General features: G+C 38.7%; 2 protein-coding genes across 2 annotated transcripts; one reads left to right on the top strand and one right to left on the bottom strand.

Moving 5' to 3' along the window:
• The first annotated feature begins 8,128 nt into the window (after positions 1-8,128).
• On the top strand, positions 8,129-11,260 carry Rag1 (recombination activating 1). Its single transcript, XM_046455203.1, has one exon. The coding sequence runs from the start codon at positions 8,129-8,131 to the stop codon at positions 11,258-11,260; it is 3,132 nt and encodes a 1,043-aa protein (XP_046311159.1).
• Positions 11,261-23,825: 12,565 nt separating this feature from the next.
• Positions 23,826-25,406, bottom strand: Rag2 (recombination activating 2). The gene has a single exon (XM_046455190.1). It carries the CDS (start codon positions 25,404-25,406, stop codon positions 23,826-23,828), a length of 1,581 nt encoding a protein of 526 aa, XP_046311146.1.
• Positions 25,407-25,519: the final 113 nt, after the last annotated feature.

Here is a 25,519-nt window from a genome sequence, read left to right on the forward strand (position 1 = left end):
ATTGTTTCTCTGGGCGAGGCATAAACATCTGGACCTTTCCTTTTCTCTCCGTGAGTCTAGTGGGGATGCAGGGTTTTGAAGAGTGGGAGTCTGAATAGGAAGGGCACTTTCTTCCACATAAGTCACCTTGTGAGTCCTCTTAACCTGACCCCATTGTACAAGGAGGACATCAAGGCCATGAAGCCTGCTTCCTGGGATCCCTGTTGAACATGAACATTATCTTCAGGAAATTCTCCACTCTCACCTGCCCAGTCTCATGGTCTATTTTCAAGTATAGACTCTACGTGATGTTCCATGTCTTTGGCATGAACATGCTGAAGTTTCTTAAGGCCAGCTCCCCTCTATCCCACAATTACTGTGCTGTAGTGGTTTCTGGCACATCTCTAATATAGAAAGCAGAAACTCTGTCCCTAGGACTATTGTGGAGAGGCTGGACAGGTTCCAAGGCACAAGGGTAAGGATGTAAGAGTAGCAGCGAACTCTAACCAGGGCAGTATAGAACAAGGGAATCCTTGCACCTGCCTCTTGACAGTTTTGCTGAGGTTCCGACAAACAAAGTAGTCTCTCAGATACTAGTTGAGCACAGAGGTACTTTGGGCATAAAGCTGGTCTAAGAATTATTAAGGTGATTTGAAACAGAGACTGTGCTAGGCACACACCTATTCATTCTTGAGTCATCCTCAGGCCATTACCATAAGCGATTTTCCTTCATGTCCTTTTACAGTAGAGGGGAGCCATTAAGAACATGAGCTTGGCAATCCCATCCTACCTTCCCTGTTTAGTGGCTGTGTGACTACGGAAAAATTCCTCTATTGCTCAGAACGTCTATGCTTCTTCTTCTTTTTTTTTTTTTAGAGGACAATAATAACAAGTGCATATGATTGTTGTGATAATTAAATGCTGTGTCAAGTACTTGCATGACTGGCCCATTGTTCTCAATAATATAAGCTCAAAAGAAGCAAAGGACAGAGTCAAGATTTAAATCCAGGTCTGTTGTCTTCAAGACTCTAGTCATGTTTAAACTTTTGTTTAGTTTTAAGGAATATTAACCTTCTTGGTAGAATGGTTCTGGGACTGTTTCATACCATTTCAAAATAAAAACAAAAATTCATAGCATTGTTAGTATTTCATAGGCATCTCTTAGGAATCACATACTATTCCAAGTATTTTCCTGTGATAACTCTCATTATATGACCTCATTGACCCTGTGAGGTCTATGCTTAAGGTATTTCCATTTTACAGATACAGAAATTGAGGCACAGAACTATAGAACCCAGGCAGAAGTTGGTTTACATTGGCAAGACCATTTCTAACTGGGAGATTCTTGGGGAGTGAAATGGCATGGTTGTACACTCAGGTCCCCCAGCTAAGCTTCCTGAAGACCCAGGTGCCAGCTGGAGCTGGGGGGGCTCCTGGCCTGTGATTGGCTGTCATCATTTGTGGTTAGCCCTCTGTGGTGGGGGAGGCTGGGAAGGACAATGGAAGCTGATAAATAATGCAGCAGTATGTGCTGGGGGACAAAAGAGCAAAGAGGGAGCAGAGGACACATTTGCCTTCTCTTTGGTATCGAATAACATCAGCTGAATTGCAGACATCCCAAATACTTTGGCCAGGCAGCCTGCTGAGCAAGGTAACACTTGTACTTTTCATGCCCCGAGTCAAAATATTTATTACAATTTTATGTTTCCAATCAGAAGTGCTTGAGCTTTTTGCCTTTCAGGCAATGAGGGGAGGGCATGAGGAGAGCTGACATCAATTTTGTTTTTCTTTCTAATGAATGAAAATAGAAAAGGCATAAGAGGCCAGGTTTAGAGAAACTAAAGGCTCTTAGGAAAGATGCAACATATCTAAATTACTAGAAATAAATGCTGTTGGCAAAAGAAAGGTTCTAAGGAGAGTTTCTTGAATGAATGTGTAAACGAATCAGCAGAGGGAACAACATGAGACTCTTGGGAAGACATATCCAGGCAAGAAAAAATAATCAGAAGCAAAGAAATCCGGGGGTGGGAGGAAATGTGTGTTTTCCCAGGTATTGCCAGGTGTTTTGTGAACGTGGTCACACTAAGTAGAAGACCTGTGTTTCTCTAAATGTGACCCTTGCATGTGAGCCTGTCACATCAGGGTCACTGGAATGCTTGTTTAAAAACTGAACATTCTGGGCTCCATCCCAGACAAACCATGAGACTCTCTGGAGCCTGATGATCTACCTGTTTTGGAAAGCAATCTCTCTAGTGAGTCTGATTGATATTAAGTTTGAGAAGTGCCATGGAGAGACCCTGCTTTGAGGTTATAGTCTTGTGCTGGGATTTCTGACCAGGTGTTGTGACTTTTCTGAAATGCTCCAGGGAAGAAGTTGCTTAGAGGAATGGCAAGTATCTTCAGGTCATTTTCGTGGATGTCTGAGACTTATGAAAAGGACTTTGATGCTATCAATGTCCTGTGCTCCGGGAGTAAATGAACAAATGAGTAAGGTGGTTGTGACACTAAGGTATGACACTTGGGCATGCATGGTCTCTCAGAAATTGTACAGATGGTGTGAAGATGTTAAGTGAAAAAATAGTGGGCCAAGTAGTAGGAGGTATGTGTTATAGGTGGTGGCTGGTGTGGAAATGGGCAGTGGCACTACTATTATGGTCTTGCCCCTTAGAGTAACTAATGATAATAGTCACCACAAACTACAACTTTTATCTAGTCCATGCCACCCCAGATTGGTTTGTTAACATGGATCTAAGGTCAGTGGAGGGAGGGAAGATGACCACTATGCTGAGATGACAGTGAACCAGATCCAGCCCCTCAGCCTTTTCGATTTGAAGTTGAGCTACTGCAGGGACCTTGCGTTATAAGAGAGGAGGTCAAGCATTTGCAAGGATCCAAGTGTCAGAACATGAATGCAAGATAAGTCTTGCATAATCCTAACTTCACGGGACTTGTGTGTCTGTAGGTTCATATTTTTGTCCCCTTTCTTCATTTTTTATAGCAAAGAAAAATAGCCTAAGAGTAATGTTCAGATTGCTGTTCTAGGGAAATTTAAAAAGGAAAAAAGGAAAAGTGACTATGGCTATATTTAAGTCAGGTCTTTGAAATGATTTTATTCAAAATGAGATCGATAAGAAAATTTTAAAATAGTATGTTGAGAAAAATTAAATGAAACAAAAATGAATAAATTAAAAAAAATTTAAAGCCCTTTTACCAGTGCTCACCTTATTTTCCAGAAATTAAGCACTGGAATTCCTATACTTTCGTGTACATACAAATATAAACATATATGCATAAATGGAGTCCTTGCTGTTCTTTTGTGTTTTTTCACGTGAGCATTTTTTTAAAAATATTTTTTTTTTAGTTGTTGATGGACCTTTATTTTATTTAATTTATATGTGGTACTGAGAATTGAACCAAATGCCTCACACATGTTAGGCAAGGGCTCTACCACTGAGTCACGACCCCAGCCCAATGTGAGCATTTTGCTCTGTTTTTTCTTTCTCTCCCATCCCCACTTGCCCCACTCCTCCTCCTTTTTTTTAATCTTAATTCCATTTATTTATTTATTTATGTGTGTGATATTGGGAATTGATCCCATTGGTACTTTACCAATGAGCCCATTCCCATTCCCAGACCCTTCTAAAAGTCGTAAAATTTTAAAACAGGGTCTTGCTAAGTTGCAGAGCTTGACCTCAAACTTGCAGTGCTCTTGCCTTAGCCTCCCAAGTTGCTGGGATTATAGACATGGGCCACTGCAGCTGGCTCCTGTGGCATTTTTCTATGTCAATGATGCATATAGCAATTGTAGATATGCACCAATGCATTTAATCTTCTGTGTAGTTTTCTATTGTATGTCTGGACCACAGTTTAGTTAATAATAATTTTTTGGTGGTTGTTTATATAATTTCCTGTTTATCAAAGCAATGAACAACTGTTCAAACAAATCTTTGTCTTCATAAAAATATCACTGTGTACTGTGAGAATACTTCTATAGAGTAACTACAGAATAACTTCCCAATCTGAGATAAGTTGTATTAAAAATAACATATTTTAATTTTTAAAAGATATTGCCAAACTTTCTACTACACATTTTAGACCAAGTTACACTTCTCCTAATAATGTATGTAGTTATCTGAAATTTTCCATGTTCTTATTAATGCTGAGTAAAATCAATAGTTGGCTAATTTGATATCTGGGGAAAAAATCTCCCTAAATCTGGTTCTTTAAAGTTCCATTTTCTTTCAAAATAATCTATCTATGTTTTTTCTAAAGTGTGAAACTTATAAGTAAGAATAAAAAATATATAACACATAGGTTTTACAGATAACACATAGATTTTTACAGATAGCATCTTGGTATAAATTTCCCTTAAAACAACACATTCTACCTTTTTTGCTTCTAGTTTGGATTAACTTTTAGCAATCGAGTTGGAAAACAGTGTAATAAATACATTTGATTTGGATGTCAATTGCTAATAACTACTTGGTGATGGCAGTCTTTCCACAGAAGTGTTTAAATACATGGGTTTTGGTGAATTTTGCTTAATATTTTAGGCCAGTAGGAGTCAGAAGAGGGATATGTAAGGAGAAGAGATAGTTCTAGGGGTCCTGCCCCTGAGGTTGACTTAACCATTGTGAAAGGACAGTATTTAACTTGATAAATTCCAGATATGGCCAATCACTCTTCTCTTTTTCTTTTTAAAAAGTAATTACTAAAATCTATTATACTGGAATGCCAAAGACAAGAATTTTAGAAAAAGGCTGGAAAGTGAAATGCTAAGGAATGAAAAATGCATTTGAAGTTAGAGTTCAAGTCCAGGAGGCAGGGGAGACAGGGAATGGCCTGCTACTGGAGAGCTAAGGAACATAATTAATCTATAAGCAGCTTTGAGGTATTTGTTAGGTTGCACTTGAAATACCTTTGGGGTTCCTAAGACCTTTGAAATGGCTTGAAATTGTTTAACTCTCACATCACCCTGCTTAAAGAACAATCTACAGGATTTCTCTTTTGACCAAGACTTAGAAATTTGCCTTTAATTTTTATGAAAAACACCAATGTCTAAAGCATAATGAATGCAAAATGGGAAAAACTTGGCAGTTTAAAGGGAAGACTAAAACGGAACTCTGATGGCAGCAGTCAAGATTAGACCTGGCACCGGTACTACATCCTGCCCCCAAGTCCCACCCCTGGCTAAAGTGTGTTCATCTAAGGATTTGTCTTCATGATGGCATGACTATTAAAAAAGAGTCACCAATTTGGTTAACTAATTGAGGGGAAAAAAGTGTTACTTGATATAATTGGTGGGTCTAAAGAGTTAACCAAAGCAAATTTGGAAGATGTGGATGGGAAGAAATATTGAAAATACAGTTGCTGTCTTTCCAATTGTATACCAAAGAATTTTGGGAAAATGCTGGGCATGATGGTACACCCCTGTAACCCCAGCTACTCAGGAGGCTGAGGGAGGAGAATCACAAATTCACGAGGCAGGCTGAGTAACTTAGTGAGACTCTATATCAAAATAAAGTAAAAAGGACTAGGGGATGCAGCTCTATGGTAGAACACTTGCCCAGCAGGTTCCACCCCTTTGAGTGGCAGTCTGCAAGTCATTGAGCATAAAAATAAAGCATTCAGGGACGATTGGTCAAATTGGGTCTAGAGGGTACTCAGATGGCACTGACGGCCTTCAATACACCCCTTCTGGTGCCTACACTACAACCCAGACTGGTAGAGTTTTCTGGCATATATACTTTTTTTTACTGGAAAAAAATCATTCCTTCCATCTGTTCTTATTACAACCTGTAGCGCTAATGACCATTGACCAGCAATGACTTTCAGAATGACCTGTGTGAGTTTTATCTGAAACCACTTGAAATTCTCATCTTCAAAGTCCTTCAGCCTCTTAGTATGTGCATACTGTAGTTTGTTGAGGTTTAAAGAGCTCTGTGGGTTTTTTTTGTTGTTTCTAATGTAGAAACAGCCTTATAATTTACAGCAGCATTCACTAATTAAAACTGTAAGCATAATTACTATCCATGATACTTATTATTAGTTTGCATCCATAAAGCTCAAAATTCACTTCATCCTTTCAAGCAGTGAATAATTAGTTTCTTTGGGTTTGTAGCTTTATCATCTCTTTATGACCTGTTTGGAAGAAATAAACAACCAATCTCCCGGAAGACTGCTTTAAAAAGCTAGAAATATATTGTCCAGCTAGTGCAATGAGGCTAATACAATGTGGAAAATATTGCTTTTCTTTGGTTTTAGTAGCCAGTTTATCTTTGCATTTATTCACAAATAAATGTTGAGTACCTAATGTGTACCAGGAACCTTGGGGAGACAAAGATGAATCACTCACCAATTCTATCTAGAAAGACACAGAAAGACATATGTTTTTGTGGAAAGGAAATTAAATTTTACTTGTATACACAGTATTTAAAACCACACACACACACACACACACACACACACATGCACATGGTTTAAATGTCCCTGAGCACTGTCAGAACAGGGAATGACTAGTATTTGCTGTATGACTAGCACCAAACATAATATATTAAAATATGAGAATTAATAAATAACTTGGAAACACAGAACAAATGAATCTTTTTTTAAGCATATGAATCAACATTATTTATTTAATTTCTTTTTTTCTCTTTCTATATGTTTTATTGGTACATTGTAGTTGCACATAGTGATGGAATTTGTTGTTACATATTTGTTCATGCACAAAACGTAACAATATAACTTGGCCAATATCACTCCCCAGCCCTTCCCCCTTCCTCTCCTTCTCTTATCCTGGTCCCTTTCCTCTACTCGGATGGTCTCACTTTATTTTCATGAGAATATCTCCCCATTTTTATTTTCCTTTTTCTTCTTCAGTTTCCCCTTATGAGACCTTCTGAGTTCGGCTTATTTCACTTAACATAATGGTCTCTAGTTACATCCATTTTCCTACAAATAATATACTTTTATTTTTCTTTATGTCTGAAAACTCTATTGTGTGTATATACCACATTTTCTTCATCTATTCATTGATATACCTGTAGGCTGGTTCCATAGTTTGGCTATTGTGAATGGTACTGCTATAAACATGGGTGTGCATGTGTCACTGAAGTAAGATGACTTTAATTCTTTTGGATAAATACCAAGGAGTGGTATAGCTGAGTCATATGATTGTTCTATGCCTGGTCTCCGTACTGATTTTTATGTTGGTTGTACTAATTTACAATCCCACCAACAGTGTAAAAATGTTCCTTTTCCCCTCACATCCTCTCTAGCATTTATTATTTTTATGCTTGATGACTTGTCTTTCTGACTGGTGTGAGATGAAATCTCAGTGTAATTTTGATTTGCATTTCCCAAGTTTTAATGATGTTGAAAATTTTTTCATGTATTTCTTGTCCATTGGTATTTCTTCTTTTGAGAAGTGTCTGTTTAATTCTTTTGCTCATTTATTAATTGGGTTATTTGGTTTTTTTGGTGTTAAGTTCTCTTTTTCAGTTTTTATATATTCTAGATATTAATCCTCTGTCAGAAGAGTAACTAGCAGAGATTTTCTCCCATTCTGTGGGTTCTTTCTTCCCATTCCTAATTGTTCCCGTTGCTGTGCAGAAGCTGGTTAATTTGACGTCATCCCATTTATTCAGTCTTGGCATTGTTCCCTGAGCTTTAGGGGTCCTATTGAGAAAGTCGGTGCCTTCGACATTCATATGTTGGAGTGTTGACCCTATGTTTTCTACTAGGATTTGCATAGTTTCTGGTCTAATTTATATTTTTTGATTGATTTTGAGTTAATTTTTATGCAGGGTAAGAGATAAGGGTGTAGTTTCATTCCATGTATATATAACCAGTTTTCCCAGGAGCATTTGTTTAAAAGACTGTCTTTATTCCAAGTATGTTTTTGGCACCTTTATCAAGGATCTCAGAGCTGTAAACATGTAGGTTTGTCTCTGTGTCTTCCATTCTGTACTGTTGTCTGTGTATCTGTTTTCACTTCAGTACATACAGTTTTTGTTATCACCAGATAGGGTGATGCCGATGAGTCCTTGAGTGCATCAATTTCTATTATTTCCAAGATATATCAATGGAATACTGACACTTTTTTCTTATCTGACTTGTTTTTTGCTGTCCCCAGGTACCTCAGCTAAGCATGGCTGTCTCCTTGCCTCCCACCTTGGGAATCAGTTCTGCACCCAATGAAATTCAACACCCACATATGAAGTTTTCAGAGTGGAAATTTAAACTATTCAGGGTGAGATCCTTTGAAAAGACAACTGATGAAACTCAAAAGGAAAAAAAGGATTCCTTGGAGGGAAAACCTTCTCTGGAGCAATCCCCAGCAGTCCTGGACAAGTCTGGTGGCCCAAAGCCAGTCCTGACTCAACCAGCTCTGAAGGGCCATCCTAAGTTTTCAAAGAAATCCCAAGACAGTGGGAAAGCAAGAGACAAAGCAGTTCACCAAGCCAACCTTCGACACTTCTGCCGCATCTGTGGGAATTCTTTTAAAACAGATAAGCACGACAGGAGATACCCAGTCCATGGGCCTGTGGATGCTAAAACCCAAATCCTCTTACGAAAGAAGGAAAAGAGAGTCACTTCCTGGCCAGACCTCATCGCCAGGGTTTTCCGAATTGATGTGAAGGCAGATGTTGACTCCATCCACCCCACCCAGTTCTGCCAGAACTGCTGGGGCATTATGCACAGGAAGTTTAGCAGCGCCCCACGTGAGGTTTACTTCCCAAGGAATGCGACCATGGAGTGGCATCCCCACACACCATCCTGCGACATCTGCCACACTGCCCGCCGGGGCCTCAAGAGGAAGAGCCATCAGCCAAACCTGCAGCTCAGCAAAAAACTCAAAACTGTGCTTGACCGAGCAAGACAAGCCCGTCAGCACAAGAGAAGAGCTCAGGCAAGGATCAGTAGCAAGGAGGTCATGAAGAAGATCACCAACTGCAATCAGATCCATCTGAGTACCAAGCTCCTGGCCGTGGACTTCCCAGCACACTTTGTGAAATCCATCTCCTGCCAGATTTGTGAACACATTCTGGCCGACCCTGTGGAGACCAGCTGTAAGCATGTGTTTTGCAGGATCTGCATTCTCAGATGCCTCAAAGTCATGGGCAGCTATTGTCCCTCTTGTCGATATCCGTGCTTCCCCACCGACCTGGAGAGTCCAGTGAAGTCCTTCCTGAGCATCTTGAATTCCCTGGTGGTGAAATGCCCAGCAGAAGAGTGCAATGAAGAGATCAGCTTGGAAAAATATAATCACCATGTCTCAAGCCACAAGGAATCCAAAGAGACTTTTGTGCATATTAATAAAGGAGGCAGACCCCGTCAACATCTTCTGTCACTCACTCGAAGAGCTCAGAAGCACAGGCTGAGGGAGCTGAAGATGCAAGTCAAGGCTTTCGCTGACAAAGAAGAAGGTGGAGATGTGAAGTCTGTGTGCCTGACTTTGTTCCTGCTGGCCCTGAGGGCAAGAAATGAGCACAGACAGGCCGATGAGCTGGAGGCCATCATGCAGGGACGGGGCTCTGATCTGCCGCCTGCTGTTTGCTTGGCCATTCGTGTCAACACCTTCCTCAGCTGCAGTCAGTACCACAAGATGTACAGGACTGTGAAAGCCATCACAGGGAGGCAGATTTTTCAGCCTCTGCATGCCCTTCGCAATGCAGAGAAGATCCTTCTGCCAGGCTACCACCCCTTTGAGTGGCAGCCACCTCTGAAGAATGTGTCTTCAAATACCGATGTTGGCATTATTGATGGGCTGTCTGGACTTTCCTCCTCGGTGGATGATTACCCAGTAGACACCATTGCAAAGAGATTCCGCTACGATGCAGCTTTGGTGTCTGCCTTGATGGACATGGAGGAAGACATCTTGGAAGGCATGAGATCCCAAGACCTTGATGACTACCTGAACGGTCCCTTCACTGTCGTGGTGAAGGAGTCTTGTGATGGCATGGGAGACGTGAGCGAAAAGCATGGGAGTGGGCCAGCAGTTCCAGAAAAGGCAGTTCGCTTTTCATTCACCATCATGAAAATTTCAATAGCACATGGCGCCCAGAATGTGAAGGTGTTTGAGGAGGCCAAACCTAACTCCGAACTGTGTTGCAAGCCATTGTGCCTTATGCTAGCAGATGAGTCTGACCACGAGACCCTGACTGCCATTCTGAGCCCTCTGATTGCCGAGAGGGAAGCCATGAAGAGCAGCGAACTGATGCTGGAGATGGGAGGCATCCTCAGGACCTTCAAGTTCATCTTCAGGGGAACTGGATACGATGAAAAACTTGTCCGGGAAGTGGAAGGCCTTGAGGCGTCTGGCTCAGTCTACATTTGTACACTTTGTGATGCCACCCGCTTGGAAGCCTCTCAAAATCTTGTCTTCCACTCCATAACGAGAAGCCATGCTGAGAATCTGGAGCGCTACGAGGTTTGGCGCTCCAACCCGTACCACGAGTCTGTGGAAGAACTGCGGGATCGAGTGAAAGGGGTCTCTGCCAAGCCTTTTATTGAGACAGTCCCTTCCATAGATGCACTCCACTGCGACATCGGCAATGCAGCTGAGTTCTACAAGATTTTCCAGCTGGAGATAGGAGAGGTATATAAAAATCCCAATGCCTCCAAAGAGGAAAGGAAAAGATGGCAGGCCACCCTGGACAAGCATCTCCGGAAGAAGATGAACCTGAAGCCAATCATGAGGATGAATGGCAACTTTGCCAGGAAGCTCATGACCAAAGAGACTGTGGAGGCAGTGTGTGAATTAATTCCTTCTGCAGAGAGGCACGAAGCTCTCAGGGAGCTGATGGACCTTTACCTGAAGATGAAACCCGTGTGGCGCTCCTCATGCCCTGCTAAAGAGTGCCCAGAGTCCCTCTGCCAGTATAGCTTCAACTCACAGCGTTTTGCTGAGCTCCTCTCTACCAAGTTCAAGTATAGATACGAGGGCAAAATCACCAACTATTTTCACAAAACCTTGGCGCATGTGCCTGAAATTATCGAGAGGGATGGCTCTATCGGGGCCTGGGCAAGTGAGGGAAATGAATCTGGCAATAAACTATTTAGGCGCTTCCGGAAAATGAATGCCAGGCAGTCTAAGTGCTACGAAATGGAAGATGTCCTGAAGCACCACTGGCTGTATACTTCCAAATACCTCCAGAAGTTTATGAACGCTCATAATGCATTAAAAAGCTCTGGGTTTACCATGAACTCAAAGGCAAACTTAGGGGACCCATTAGGCATAGAAGACTCTCTGGAAAGCCAAGATTCAATGGAGTTTTAAGGGCAACCACTTATGAGTTGTTTTTTGCAAATGAGTGTTCCTTTGGGTTGCACTGAGGTCTTCCCCTAGTTCCCTTCACTACTGTGTGTTGGGCTTCATCACCCAGGAGGTGGTAGGCTGAAGTGAGAGGGAGCAGATGCTGTAACAGTATCAGAAATGGATAACTGATGAGCTGATTGCTTGAGCCATTTCGGGAGCTCAGAAAAGCAACAGGAGAAATCAGTTATTTGAAAGGTCAATAACTCAGAACAGGAGTAACTGCAGGGGACCAGAGATGAATAAAGATATGTGTGACTGAGTGTCATGAACATCAAAGCCAAGGTGGTCAGAGAGCAGCCTGTGAGGCCAGGAAAGGAATTTGTCTCGTGGTTTTTTCCCCCCTCAATTATTATATTTTGTATTGAGATATAATAAGATTTTTCTATAAGATTTCTATAATAAGATTTTTCTGTTTCATTTTGTTTCAGTTTATTTTATAAATTTCAAATATCTACAAGATTCAAAAGAGCTTTGTAGGTTTCTCTAACAATATCTTACATTTGTTTGGCATGATGACCTTTACAAACTTTTCTCAATGCACTTTCGCATTTGGTACAAGTATGCAGAAATAACCTACATCAAGGAAGGTTTTGGGAATTCAGCCCTTTTCTAGGTTATTTAAACCAACTCCATCTCTATTGTCACCTTCACAGTTTAGGAGGTCATTTGATGTCCTGAATTTTTCAAAAATGAAGTTAGAGAATATATCTGGAAGCTACATTTAGCTATTAAGTGTTTTTGATCATAAAAGTTTACTTAGCTATCAGTAGTCAAAGCTGTTTTTAATTTCAAGTCTTTTAGAATCTTGAAACTTTTAAAAATCCAGATTGGTTGGCTGTCTATAAACAGATTTAATGTCTTGCTGAGAATTTCTCCCAGTTTTTAAAATATGAAATCTAGGACAATTTTTTTTTTTTATCAAATCCAGGTTTCCTGGAGTCCTCCCTCTGCAAAAAGCTGTTCTTTCAATTATGGTCAGTTTACTTGCAGTACATCCAGATTTTAGTAGCTGGATAACGTTGTACTTTTCCCACTTGTTATGTTTAGATGGAGGCTTATTATAGTGGGAGAGTTAACATTTGTACATTGTTTGTTTTTTTGTCATTTTTAGAAAATTTCCAATTCCTTTTGCTAATGATAATTCTGTGGTGTAGGTATGGATATTGTCCTCATTTGATGGAGGGATAATGATTTGCTCAAAGTTATAGGGAAAATAATGAACTGATTTGAATTTGAACCTAGGACTTTTGTCTCCAAATTACAGTTCTTTATACTACAAAAATGAATAACTCTCTTTGAAAATAGCATTAGAACTTATTTGGGATCTACAACTTATCATATGCTTTATAAACCTTAAAATCACATTTTTTGGGGTCAGGGTTTTTTGTTTCAGTTTTTGTAACTCTTTTGTAAGTTTTTAAGTAATTTGTATTTTTGAGGTCTTTTGATAGAAGAAAGTGATGCTAAACTTGTGAAGAGTCCTCAAATCCTCTGGTGGCTCCAGTTATTTGGAAACTATTGTGAGTATCCTTAGGAATTTGGGATTTGCCAGTTGCTAGCAATTCAGAGCAGGCATGGGATTTTATATACTAGTGAGTCATAATGACATGTTAGTGTTAATTAGTTTTTTCTTCCTTTGATTTTATTGGCCATAATTGCCACTCTTCATACACAGTATATCAAAGAGCTTTGTAATTTAGTTGTCAAATGCGCATCAGTGACATTATCCTAAATGATATGCATTTGGTGTGTTTGCAGGGAGTGAAGTCAGTATTTTCCATTAAAAAATACAGCAGTTTTCCTTGCTTTTTTTAATTTGCAGAATATCAAAGATATTCATAATTTAGTTGTCAAAAACATATACATATTTTAATAATACTTTTTCTTGAAAATCTTGGGTTTGCATTTTGGAAATGAATGAGCTCCTAAGCTACCCCTTCCCTCCATCCTGCTTAAGCCTTACAGCATATCTCTGTACTAATAAATAGTTAATTTCCATAATCATCGTATTCCCTGGAGCATGCTGACACTTGTGTGTAGATTCCCCTGGCCCTGTTTCCATTCTTTACTCAACTGGTGGCACTGTAAATACTTTCCGATATTAAATTCCCCTTTTCTAGCATTATAGGGACTATTTTGAATGCATGTGACTAAGAGCATGATTTAAAGCACAACCTTCCTCATAATCCCTTAATCAGATCGCATTTTGATAAACCCCAGGAACATCTGTCCCCAGGAATTTCAATATGTAGAAATTCTGCCTATAGTTATTTTTGTCCTCTTTGTGGAGATCACAATCTTCTAGACCCTGGTTCTATCTCAAGTTTTATGTTCAACAAAACCCATTGCAAATGCAGTCACACAATCCAGGGAAATCCACTAGACTGAATGGAGCATTCCCTGCCCCCTCCCCCCCCCCCCCCCCCCCCCGCTTTTTAAAATAAGTATAGACTGGGACTTTAGAAGTGCAATGCATTTTTCTCCTGTGAAACTTGCATCTACAAGTTGTCCTGCCAACCCACCGAGGTGCCCTGCAGGGACAAGTGATCATAGCTGATGAAGACTGATGGATGGTTGGTGTGTGGTTAAGAAGTGCCCTGGGATTAATAAACATGCACCTGAATGCTGGGGCAGGCGGGAAAGATGTCTTTGTCTTCCAGGTAAACTGAACTTTAGTTTTTACTTGAATTTGTTTTCACAAAATACAGATGAAGATGAAGATGGCTTTGGGTTGAAAGTAGGGAACTTGTATTACATCAACCAGAATTTAAATTCTGTACAGCTAGGAGGCAGGATTTGTAGATACCAGTTTTGGCTAGGAAAAACAAGTCATTGTGTAAGTGCACATGTTTTTTTGATGAAAGTGGTACGCACCTTCAGTTATTGACAAATGATCTTTTCTTTGCATGTTAAGAGATTTTATGTAAGAGTAGATACTTTATACCTGTTTCGCTTTTTTTTTTCTTTAGGTAGAGTATCTATGTAACTATACCTCAGAATTAATTTTTCGTGACATTTTTCTTTTTTGTGAAATTGTAATTCAGTTTGTTTTTATTCAAATATTCCTGTATTCTGTTGAACAGTTTCCCAGAGTCTTCTTATTTCTCCTTTAGAGAAAATTCAGGTCCTAGGACGCAATAGATTTATTTGATGAAGAAGACCTGTAAAACTTTTCAAATGAAAGTTCCAATACTTATTTTATATATATATATATATATATATATATATATATATATATATTTTTTTTTTTTTTTTTTAAATATATATTTTTATTTGTTTATCCTTATGTGGTGCTGAGGATCGAACCCAGGGCCTCACACGTGCTAGGCAGGCACTCTACCTCTGAGCCACAACCCCAGCCCCTTATTTTATATTTTAATATTTCTACTCATTAATGTTATGGTTATTGTTAACAGTTTTTTGAGTATTTGAAATAAAAGCTTAATATTTGAAATGAGCAGATGTTGTGATTTGTATTATTATTAGGGTGTTACATATAATGACATTGAGTGCGGGACTTAAAAAATTAACACCTTTATTGTTGAGGGAATTAGAAAATAAATTTGGCAATCTTCAAAATAGAGGGAAATAGCATAATAATAAAGAGTATGATTTATCCTAATGTAGGATGAGACAGTTTGGCTCAGGATACTGAAGGTAAATTGTAAACATTTGATTTTCTTAAACTTCTTTGAGAATCTGATGAAAATATATAGGCTCTTCTCCAGAAAATTCTTGCATACTAAATACTTTGGTTAAAACTTTTAGTGTTGACTTGTTCAGGATCACTCAGATTATAGCGGAAGTAGCTTGAGACAGGTTCTTTTATCCAGCAATCATGATGATGGTGGTGGTGGTGGTGATGATGATAATAGAAGCTACTTTTATCAGGTTTCTTGTTGTTGTAAGTACTTGGAATGCATTTTTCCATTTGCTCCTTTTGGCCTGGGGACCGCTGTTTTCTTCATGCTACATGAGAGGTCACAGAAATGTATCTCAGCCACAAAATGGCAGAACCACATCCTCATAATCCTCCCTCTGGCTCTGCATCAGTTTGCCTTTGTAATATTTGATCATCTCCCCTCTCTGCTGGAGGCTTCCCTGCTTCCTCTCACTGAGGACTGAGATTCAATCTACCTCTCTGCAGCTATACCAGTTTTTTTTTTTTTAAGTACTGAAATATGTCTATACCTGCAGGTAAATAAAATAGCCTGTGCCCTAGACCCAGGTACCCCTATGGTACTCCACCCCATCATCCAAGAACCCTAGATCACTCTCATAATGTTAACTCCTGGCAGAGCTGGGGGACTTCTTGATCTGGATTTTTGAATATTTGAATATTACTCCTGCCTGTGAGAATGTGGTATCTCCTTCCTTTTAAGGCCCAGCAGCTAAGGTCTGGATCCTTCCTGATACTGTTTCTAACTACTTTTGACTATATTTTAAACAGATCTGCCTATCTGAGCAGGCTGTGTATGCTGCAAAGGGCCATCATTGGAGATATGGTGGTTAACAACATGTATAGTTTTGGCTCACAAAGAGCTGAGGATAATAAATGCAAGGCGACATATTCTAGTCAGGTGTCATGAAAGCAAAGCACTAGATACAACCAGGAGAATAGGTGCAGTAGGAAGAAAAGTACAATAGAATCGAAACTGGGGAGCCAGAGAAGCACCTGGGAAGAAGGAACATTTAAGTGGAGACAGGCAGGAGTGGGATGAGGTCAGGTGAGTTACCTGGGGTGATCCATCTGGAGTGGACTTAGTCTATGGGGAGACTCTGCAGTAGGAGAACAATCAGAAGTACTCAGAAGTTTCAGGAAGCAGAAGCTTGATCAAGCAGAACGCAGTGGATTTCCCCTAGTTGCTCCTGGAGGCGTTTGACGTGGGCAGATGATGTGATCCACAAGATGCTAAAGGGGAGCACAAGTGGAGTGCTTTTGGAAGGTGAGTATTAAGAGTGAAGGAATCCATCCAAGTCTGAGAAGGGTGATGCATGTAAATCTAAGTGATGGGTAATAATTTTAAGCATTTCTTTTCACTTCAATAATGCATTGCTTATGAATTCAGTCTCACTCTCCCAGATGTCTGTGTCCAACCTTGGGCAGGAGAGATGAGGGAGGTTCTTAGCCTTTTCCAGCCACATCTTTTCATGAAGGCCTCATTTCTCCCCCTCCCCTCCCTCTTTCTTCCTTTTTTTCCCATCCAAGCTTTTATATAATCCATATTTTCCCTTCCTGATGACAAAAACATATTTCTGACTTGAAAAAATGCATCTTGACTTACTTGGAGGCTGAGATCTGTTTATTTTCATACTCTGGTCAATCAAGATTTAGATAAATACCCAGTCTCACTAGCTATCTTTCCATCTTTCTCTTGAAGAAGTGCATGCTTTTTTTTTTTGTGGTTCAAGGTCAATGATTTATCCATCTTTTGCATACACACAAAACCTTCCTCTTTTGAGTTATCATTATTCATTTTGTGTGGCATTTAAAAAAAATCTAGTCTTCATTTTCTGTTATCTTGGTCACAGCAACACTTCTGTAGAGGTCAACATAACAAAGAACATTTAGAGATATTTGGCCCAGTTTTGTAGTTTTACCAGTATATTCCAGGTTGAAAAAAGGCAGTTTGTAAATGAATAGCCTGCACCACATTGGCTAGCTAATTGCTTCAAGTGTATTATTTTATGTTCTATAACTCTCCTGTCCTGCCTGGGCTTCTTTCTATTAGGAGGTTACAAGTTTCCTAAAGATGAGGCTCCTGTTTCATGTTTCTTTTGCAGGTCCTATAATACTTCATGCAGATCTTGAAATTTTAATAAATGCTCACTGACAGACACTTTAAAGAAAACTCAGAGAGAAACTGACCCATAGATGCAGGGTATCTGTTCCCAAACTGCACACAGTTATCAGCCTTTTAAGAGAAAAACTATTGATAACTTTTCCTTCCTATTCTCACAAATTACGATTTGATTGAATAAGTATTTGTTGGATCAATAGCTGAAGACAAGTAAAAGCTTAGTTCTCTTAGAAATGAGTGTGCCATATCAGATGTTCTTGGAAGGAGGAGGTTTGGGAAGATGCGATGTCAGTCATCTATGATAAATTCCTAGTCAATGCTCCGTAGTAGGGCGGTGTTTGGGGGTATATGAGCAATTTGTAATTCCTGTCACCGTGGATCCCAGTGGCTGCCCATTCTATCTAAACTTACTGTAATATCCATTCTAATCCCTCTGAACTCTTTTCATAAGAAAGAAAAATGAATTTAACCCAAGATTTCATTTCCTTCTGTGAATTCTGCTGTACTTTTATTTATTTATTTTTAGTTTCCAAGTTCTGACTGTAATTTCACAGTCAGAACAAGAATTTATAATCTGTCATTTATTAAAGAATCAGAAAAAATGAAACTACAACTGCAGAAGTGAGTTTATTTAAGCCTACATATAATGAGCTTAACTCAATCCAATGAGTATGTAATGAGCAACTATTTTTCATTAAGGACACAAAGTTAAAAAGGAAACAGTTGCCACTCTGAAATAGAAAAGGCAGACATAAATAAATGTCATATAAGTCAACAGGTGCCAAAAGAGACAGCTTGGGTAGGAAATGGAGTGTTCCACTTTGTTTAGGCTGAAGTCTTCATAGAAAACATCGAGATGGTAGTTATTCACTGGGGGAAGGATTTTCCTTTGGAGGATGTTCAGTGTTGATGGAGAATCAGGTTCAAAGGGGGTGTGGGGGAAAGGAGGATAGGTGAAGAGAATCATGGCATGCCATACTGACGTATCTGGACTTTTCCCTAAAGAAAATGAGGAATAAAAGAAATATCAATTTTTGTTTCTGAATGATTGCTGTGCTCTCAGAAGAGTCAGAGGATTGGAGGGGGACTGGGTGGAGGCAGGAGGATCATTGGGAGACAGAATAGTGTGAGTGAATGGTAATAAGGGCCATATGACCCATATCTGAAAACCCATTGTGTTAGCTTGTATTCACATTTTGTTTTTTATTTGAAGTGGCAATATAATACTGAGAGTTACACACTATTAGGGCACTGGCAATGTATTTATAGAGAATGTAGTCTTATTTTTAGTTTAATAAAGACATTAATACTTAGCTTGGTATGGTGGTGCATGCCTGTAATCACAGCGACTTGGGATGCTGAGGCAGGAGGATTGTAAATTTGAGGTCAGCCTCAGCAACTTAATGAGGTCCTAAGCAACTTAGGGAGACCCTGTCTCAAAAATAAAAGATAAACAAAAGATTTGGGGTTGTTGTTCTGTGGTAAAGTGCCTCTGGGTTCAATCCCAAGCACCCCCACCAAATAAAAGAAAAAGCTATTTATATTTCTCATTAAATATACAGTATACAGAATACAGGTGAGATACTCACCAAACACATTTTCCTTTGTGGACATATAACTAGAACCCAGACTACTTGCATCTCATAGGGGCCACGTGACTAATTTTTGTCAACGGAATATCAGAGGAAATGGAGTCTCACCTCCACAATGAAGTATTTACAAATGGCTATACCTTTTCCATGTTTTCTTTTTCTTTTCTTTGTATCTGAAGTCTTCAGGACACACGATGGAGATAAAGATAGCAGAGTCACCTAATAGAAAAAAAAAGCCTACATCCTTGAGATGCATCTTGGAGGAGAGTCAGCTGCTCAGGAAGATAGCTTGATAAAAACTCCTGCATGAAGTTTTTCATGAACAAGAAATAAACCTTGACTGTGACAACTTATGGAATAGTTTGATTTTTTTCTAGTAGTGAGTGTTAATCACCCTGATTAATACTAATTTCCTACTCTTCCCTATGCAGTCAATTAGAGAGAGGTTTGTTGATTTCATTTCTGCTCATACCCTTGGCTTCTTTAATTGTTTTAATTTATTTTCTTTCTTTTTTGCTAGATACTAGAGGTTAAATAATGAATAAACCAATAATATCTCTGCTGTGATGGAGTTCAGAGTCTAGAGGAAGAAAAGATAAGTAATAGGTAATTAGTATAACAAATATAACCAAGCATTCAGTACCTTATGCTAAAGCATAGGACACTTTGGTTACCTTCTATGGGAGACAAATGGAACTCACTGAGACATTTAATTCAGTTCAGCTCAAGAACAATTTGAATGTCTCCAACATGACAGGTATTAGGTTAAGCACTCCATATATAGAAATTACAAAGATTTTGTTCTAGTCTTCATGGAACTTATAGTTGGTTGGAAGAGTCAGACACTTACATACTTAGTAATAAGTACTTTTGCTGGTTTAGCTGTAACAGCAGAAATCATGACAAGGTGCTGTAGCAGTAGCAAGGAGGGAATGGTGGACAGAGTAGTATAACATTGTGAGATAGTACTTGATTTGTCTTCCTCCTACTTTTTTAAATATTGGGTTTGTGTTTCAAAAGTTTGTGTTGAGAGCCACAGCCGAAGGGGCCCCAGTAAACTTCCAGCTGCCAGCAAACTTCCAGCTGCCAGCTGATGATTGGCTCACAGCGGCCCCAGCAACATCTAGCTGATTGGCTCCTCTGCGGTGATGCTCATTGGGCTGTTTCCCTGCCCTTTCAGACCACGGAGCTGCTCATTGGGGGACTTTTTTGGCTCCGCCCACGTGACCCAGCCAATCGGCCTCAAGAGCAGGAGGATTGTGGGAGGTGGAGAGAAGCTTGTGTGGGAGAGAGAGGCTTGTGGAAAGCCGGTGGTGGCAGTTGAGGCTCTGAGGGTTTTTCCTGAGAGGCTGTTTTGTTTGGCGTGTGTGGTTCTAAAAATAAAGTTAGTTTCTTTTGACAAGTGGCTCCTGATTGTGCCCAGCCAGACTGCGGCATTTGGTGGCCCATACGGGGAACGAACCCGCGACCTTGGCGTTATCAGCACCAATACAAATAGATCAAGGAACAGAAAGACATGGGTTGGATTTTCAGAAAGCGCCACTGAGACAATAAAAATTACTTGGAAATCAGAAAGACCAGTATGGGTTCCTCAGTGGCCCCTGACTAAAGAAAAAATTATGTAACATTCCAGAAGGCACTAAAAGAAAACAATTTTCTTAACAATTTACATTGTCTTCACTGGCACTGGGATGAAGATAGGAATTCTGGCAATAATGGCTAAAGAAAAAATTATGTAACATTACAGAAGGCACTAAAAGAAAACAATTTTCTTAACAATTTACATTGTTTTAAGAGAATTATTAAATATAATGAAAAGGAAAGGTGAAAGTAAACAAACAGATCTGTTAACCTTCTTTTTCGTTTACATATTAAAACAATCCTCAACAGTTGTTTACCCAATTTAAATTAAACCATATAAATCACGTGAAAAAAAATATTTGGATCCATTTTATCATGAGCGCTCATCATATATGATGTATGGACATACGTACATTCAAACATATAACACAAAACACAAGTGTGCACACATAATATAATACATAGAACACATAACATTATAGTAAAGGCCTTATAACTTTTTACAGGTGAAATCTCCATTGCAATGTTTAAAAACTCTATAGTCAAAAAATAGAACTGATCAGCAAAACATTAACCTAGGTCTGTATGAGCTCAAAAAACAAAATAGAACTTCATGATATGGCAAAGGGCAATAATAAAATAGATATTGAAAAAAGCATCCTGGTTCTGTTGCAGATGTAAGAATAGCCAAACTGGAGTTTTGGATATCAGTTGTTATGGATTTGAGCCAAATCATCCTCTTTTTGGTCTGTAGAAATCGCTTTAGTTAATCTTTCTGGAATCCAAATCGGCTGCTGTTCTCCCTGTGGAAACACATAAACAGACCCCCGACTCCAGACAATTACTGGGTCAGGACCTTTCCATTGTCCTGTTAGAATATCCTTCCAAAGTACCTTGGGCTTATGCACATTTTTTGGACACATATGCCTTTCCGCAGCACTAAGTCCTGATGAATCCAAATTTAAAAAGTTTAGAGTAAAAAGGGTTATTTTAAGTTTATCTTTGGGGAATATATACCGCTTCCCAATCTGGGACAGAAAAGATCCATTCTTTATAGGACATATCAGGGCACATACAGGATTGCCTGGAGCCCTTAGTTTGGGCAATGATTTAGCAGATAAAACTACACATGACATACATATTTTCTCTACACTAGAAGAAGCTATAAATTTTCATAAAAGGTTCCATGTCAAAGCTAATACTTTACAAAAGCGTTTTAAAAATAACTAAGGAACAAGCTAGACAAATAATAAAACAATGTCAAAATTGTGTGACACAAAATTGTGTGCCTCAGGGTTGAATGAAGATATTAGCATTACAATTTGAAGGATATGCCCTCAGTCATTCATCATTCATTCATTCAATATTTATTTGGCCACTCAGTTGTATTTGCAGATATTTATAATCCCACAAAATAATCACCTCAGGAAGCCATATACTTATTTTTTTTGATACTACACTTTCATTCTTGTGCAATTTCTGGACTTAACTTTAGAACCCATCTATGACCCATATTTGAAAACCCATTGTGTTAGCTTGTATTCACATTTTGTTTTTTATTTGAAGTGGCAATATAATACTGAGAGTTACACACTATTAGGCTCTGAATGACATTTGACTGTTTCCAGAAATTAAATTCAGCTCTGAGAGGCAGAGGGACAATTATCAAACATCTTCAATGGAGTGAACTACAGATTCTGAAAGAGATTGAATGTGAACTCCCAAAATATAAGGGACAAAAGCAATGTTGGAATAAGTGTGTTAACTTCTAAAGTGATTCATTTGAATGCATATGGTTATAAGAAGTAGCCTCATTATCTTAAGGTCACATCTGATGGGCTCATTGGTGATGGCTTAAAAAAGGCCTATTTTTATTTGCAGAGCCCTACTGCTTGTTACACACACACACACACACACACACACACACACACGCACACACACACACAGTTTACTGGTGAGATCTGAGTTTGAGTATAGAACTCAATGAATTCAGAATTGGTTGTCATATCTTGATCTCATCAACTATAAAACAAATATGGGGATAATAATTCTTTAATTGTTGAGTCACTGTGGACAGATCAAGATAAGGTGATCTATCTGTAAAGGATATTTCAGCTTCAATTTATGCTGTTTCCCACAAACAAAAAGAAAATAAATCAAGGTAAAATGATTCTGAAACATTTTAAGATTAAGTTTTTTAATCTTGCCTTTATTTGGGTAACTATAACTGTTAATTATTTGAGTACATCAATAGAAACAGAGAATTTCTATGTTTCATTATTTTTACATAGAGATAGAAATAAGAAATCAAATCAATGGTACAAACAATTGTTCAATGGCAATATTCATCAAGCAACATTACTGAAAGAAAATGAACATGATTTGGTTTATTAAAGTTAATTCCAGTATCTGAGACATGCAAGTATTAACAGAACTTCATCTCCTGTATAGTTCATGTTTGGAAAATATTACCTTAAGAACTGTGGATTCTGAAGAATGATGAATAAGAGACTAAAGCTGAAGACCTTAAGATGAGGTTAAATGCTTTTCCAGAAAAATATTTTATGGGGAAAACATTTGTTTCTAAATTCATTACCAATTGATGTCTCGAAGAGTCATAATTAACAGTCCTTTTAACTTTATTGAATTTTGGCCAAGTTCTCAGATTTTATAATATTCAAGGAGAGCAAACTCCACAAGTTAACTAGGCACAAACTTGCACAGATTTCTTTTTACCGGTTTGCAATCTGCTTCCTGTTAACTTCATAAAATGTTTAAAACTTTCATTATTTTGGGAAACAATATTATTATTCTCCATAATATGTATTTGGTGGTCACTTATCAATGTATTCTCATTCCTCTTTTTTCCCAGGATCCTAGTAATAGAGGATTTGTTTTTTCTGGTGAATATGCCTTCAAATCAATGGTACAATGAGTGTATTTGACACATCATCAATGTATCAAATAACAGGGAGGGAGATCTTTGAAGAAAGTGCTTGCAGATGCTTCAAGGAAATATAACAAATTTGAGATTATTTCTTCCCACATGTCAGTGAAAATTACAAGACTACCTAAGACATTCTGTTCATGGGCATAATCCAAGGGGCTGCTTAAAGACTTATGAAGAGCAATAGTGTGGGAAATACTTGATCTTGGTTTTAATTCCCAAGTTGATACCTTGCACAAAATAATTAATTTAATCTTTTGTTTACTAGTTTCTTTATTGGTTAAGGTTGTCTCAACTATTCTCTAGGTTGTTACCAAAATAATACAAGGAATATAAACATACTTTGATTATCACTACCGTTTTTGTGTTTAATATTTCTTGAATGAAAATATCAGATAAAAATTCTCATTTCAGATATTTGAGTCAAATATTTTAAAAATGTTTAGGCTTTGGGAGAACAGTATTTAGCATTGTGTTAGACCTCTAACAACTCACATATCTAAAAGAAAATAAGCATTTTCAATTAAAATTGAAATATTTTTCTCATTGTTAAAATAAATGCAACAAATGTTCTTGAGTCTTAAAGGTCTCCCCCTCCCTCCAAACTAATCAAACAACCTTCTAAGAAAAGATTTCTTGGCAGGAGTCAAAACTTTCCCAGAACCTTTTTTGCGGAGAGATTTCATTGGAGGCTTTTGTAAGGGTAGGGCTCTTTTCGGAGTTTGTAGAGCTCTTGCAATCTCCACATGCTCATTGCAGTAGTACTTACTGCTTCCTTTTGACAGATGGATGAGTGTACGTTCTGCCAGATCCATGCACTGGGCATGGACCCAGTGCCCATCTCCATGAGAACAGTAGATCATGGCAGGTTTATTGAGCTCAGTTGAATAAAATGGTACCCACGTGTTGATATCCACATCACACGTAGGGCAGCATGTTATCCAGTAGCCTGTCACAGACTCATCTTCCTCATCATCTTCATTATAGGTGTCAAATTCATCATCACCATCAAAGCTATTTGCTTCTGCACTGAAACAAAATTCTTCTGAATCTTCAAAGGGAGTGGAGTCTCCTGGATCTTCTGTTGATGTCTGACTGTTTGTGAATGTTTTCTGATCTTCATTCACATCATCTTCAGAGCATCTTAACATATAAAAATAGAATGCATCAGAAACAGCCTGTTTATTGTCTCCTGGTATGCCAAGAAAAACTGTTCCGTTTCCCATGTTACTTCCAAACCATATCTTGCTGTGCTTAATATCTGAGGTCCAATCTGGGGTCTCCATCTCACGAATCTCTATCTTGCTATCCTCTAAAGAGATAATGTTGCAGACCATTCTCTTTTGATTGTCAAACTGATAGCCACCAACAATAATGAATTCATCACTGTTAATTTGAGTCAGAATTGCACTGGAGACAGAGATTCCTCCCGGCAAGACTGTGCAATTCACAGCTGGGCTACCTAAGGGAAGATCAACCTTTATTCTGTACAGGTTGGCAGGGCGGATGTTATTGACAAGAGAATGTCCTCCTAAAATATAAATGGTATCATTTTTGGCAATAGAGACATGAAAAGACAGCCCATCCTGAAGTTCTGGAAGAATGTATGATGTAGCACATCCAAATTCAAAATCCACCAAGTAAATATGGGGCAGGCAGTCAGTTACACTATTCCATTTTTCTGTGGTTCTTTGGGTGGAAGGCATGTATGAGCGTCCTCCAAAGAGAACACCCATGCTTTTGCCTCGACTATATACCACATCAATGGAATGACCATATCTGGCTTCAGGAACATCTCCCACCAAGTCTTTCTCTGTGCAGCGGAAAGTAACTTTTTTGTTGTTCTTGCAAACAACAGACATGAAATAAATCTTATCTGAAAGCTCATTGTTTGGTGTTTTCCCTCCATGAATGATATATTGCTTTTCAGACTCCAAGCTTCCTTTGAATGTGCAGATGGCTGGGTAGCGAAGAGGAGGAAGGTAACAGGAATCCTTAGAGAAAATTGCAGGCTTCAGTTTGAGATGGTTATGCTTTATGTCAAAATGGAAAACTCCAGTAGGGCAGGATCTCTTAGGCCAGCCTTTCTGGCCAAAGAAGAAAATTTGTCCATCAAAATTCATCAGTGAGAAGCCTGGTTGAATTGAGGCTATATTATTACTGATTGTTATCATCTGCAGTGACATTTTCTGATTGTGGGTAGAACTTTTCTCTGAAAGAATTAAAAGATAAAATGACTTAAATATCTTTTCATATATGTCACTGTTGAGACTCATTCACATGCAAAAAACTTGTTAAA

This window comes from Marmota monax, unplaced genomic scaffold (genome assembly GCF_021218885.2).
Source record: "Marmota monax isolate L192 unplaced genomic scaffold, Marmota_monax_Labrador192_F-V1.1 WCK01_AAM20220418_F8-fsc00047, whole genome shotgun sequence".
Classification (NCBI taxonomy): Eukaryota; Metazoa; Chordata; class Mammalia; order Rodentia; family Sciuridae; genus Marmota; species Marmota monax.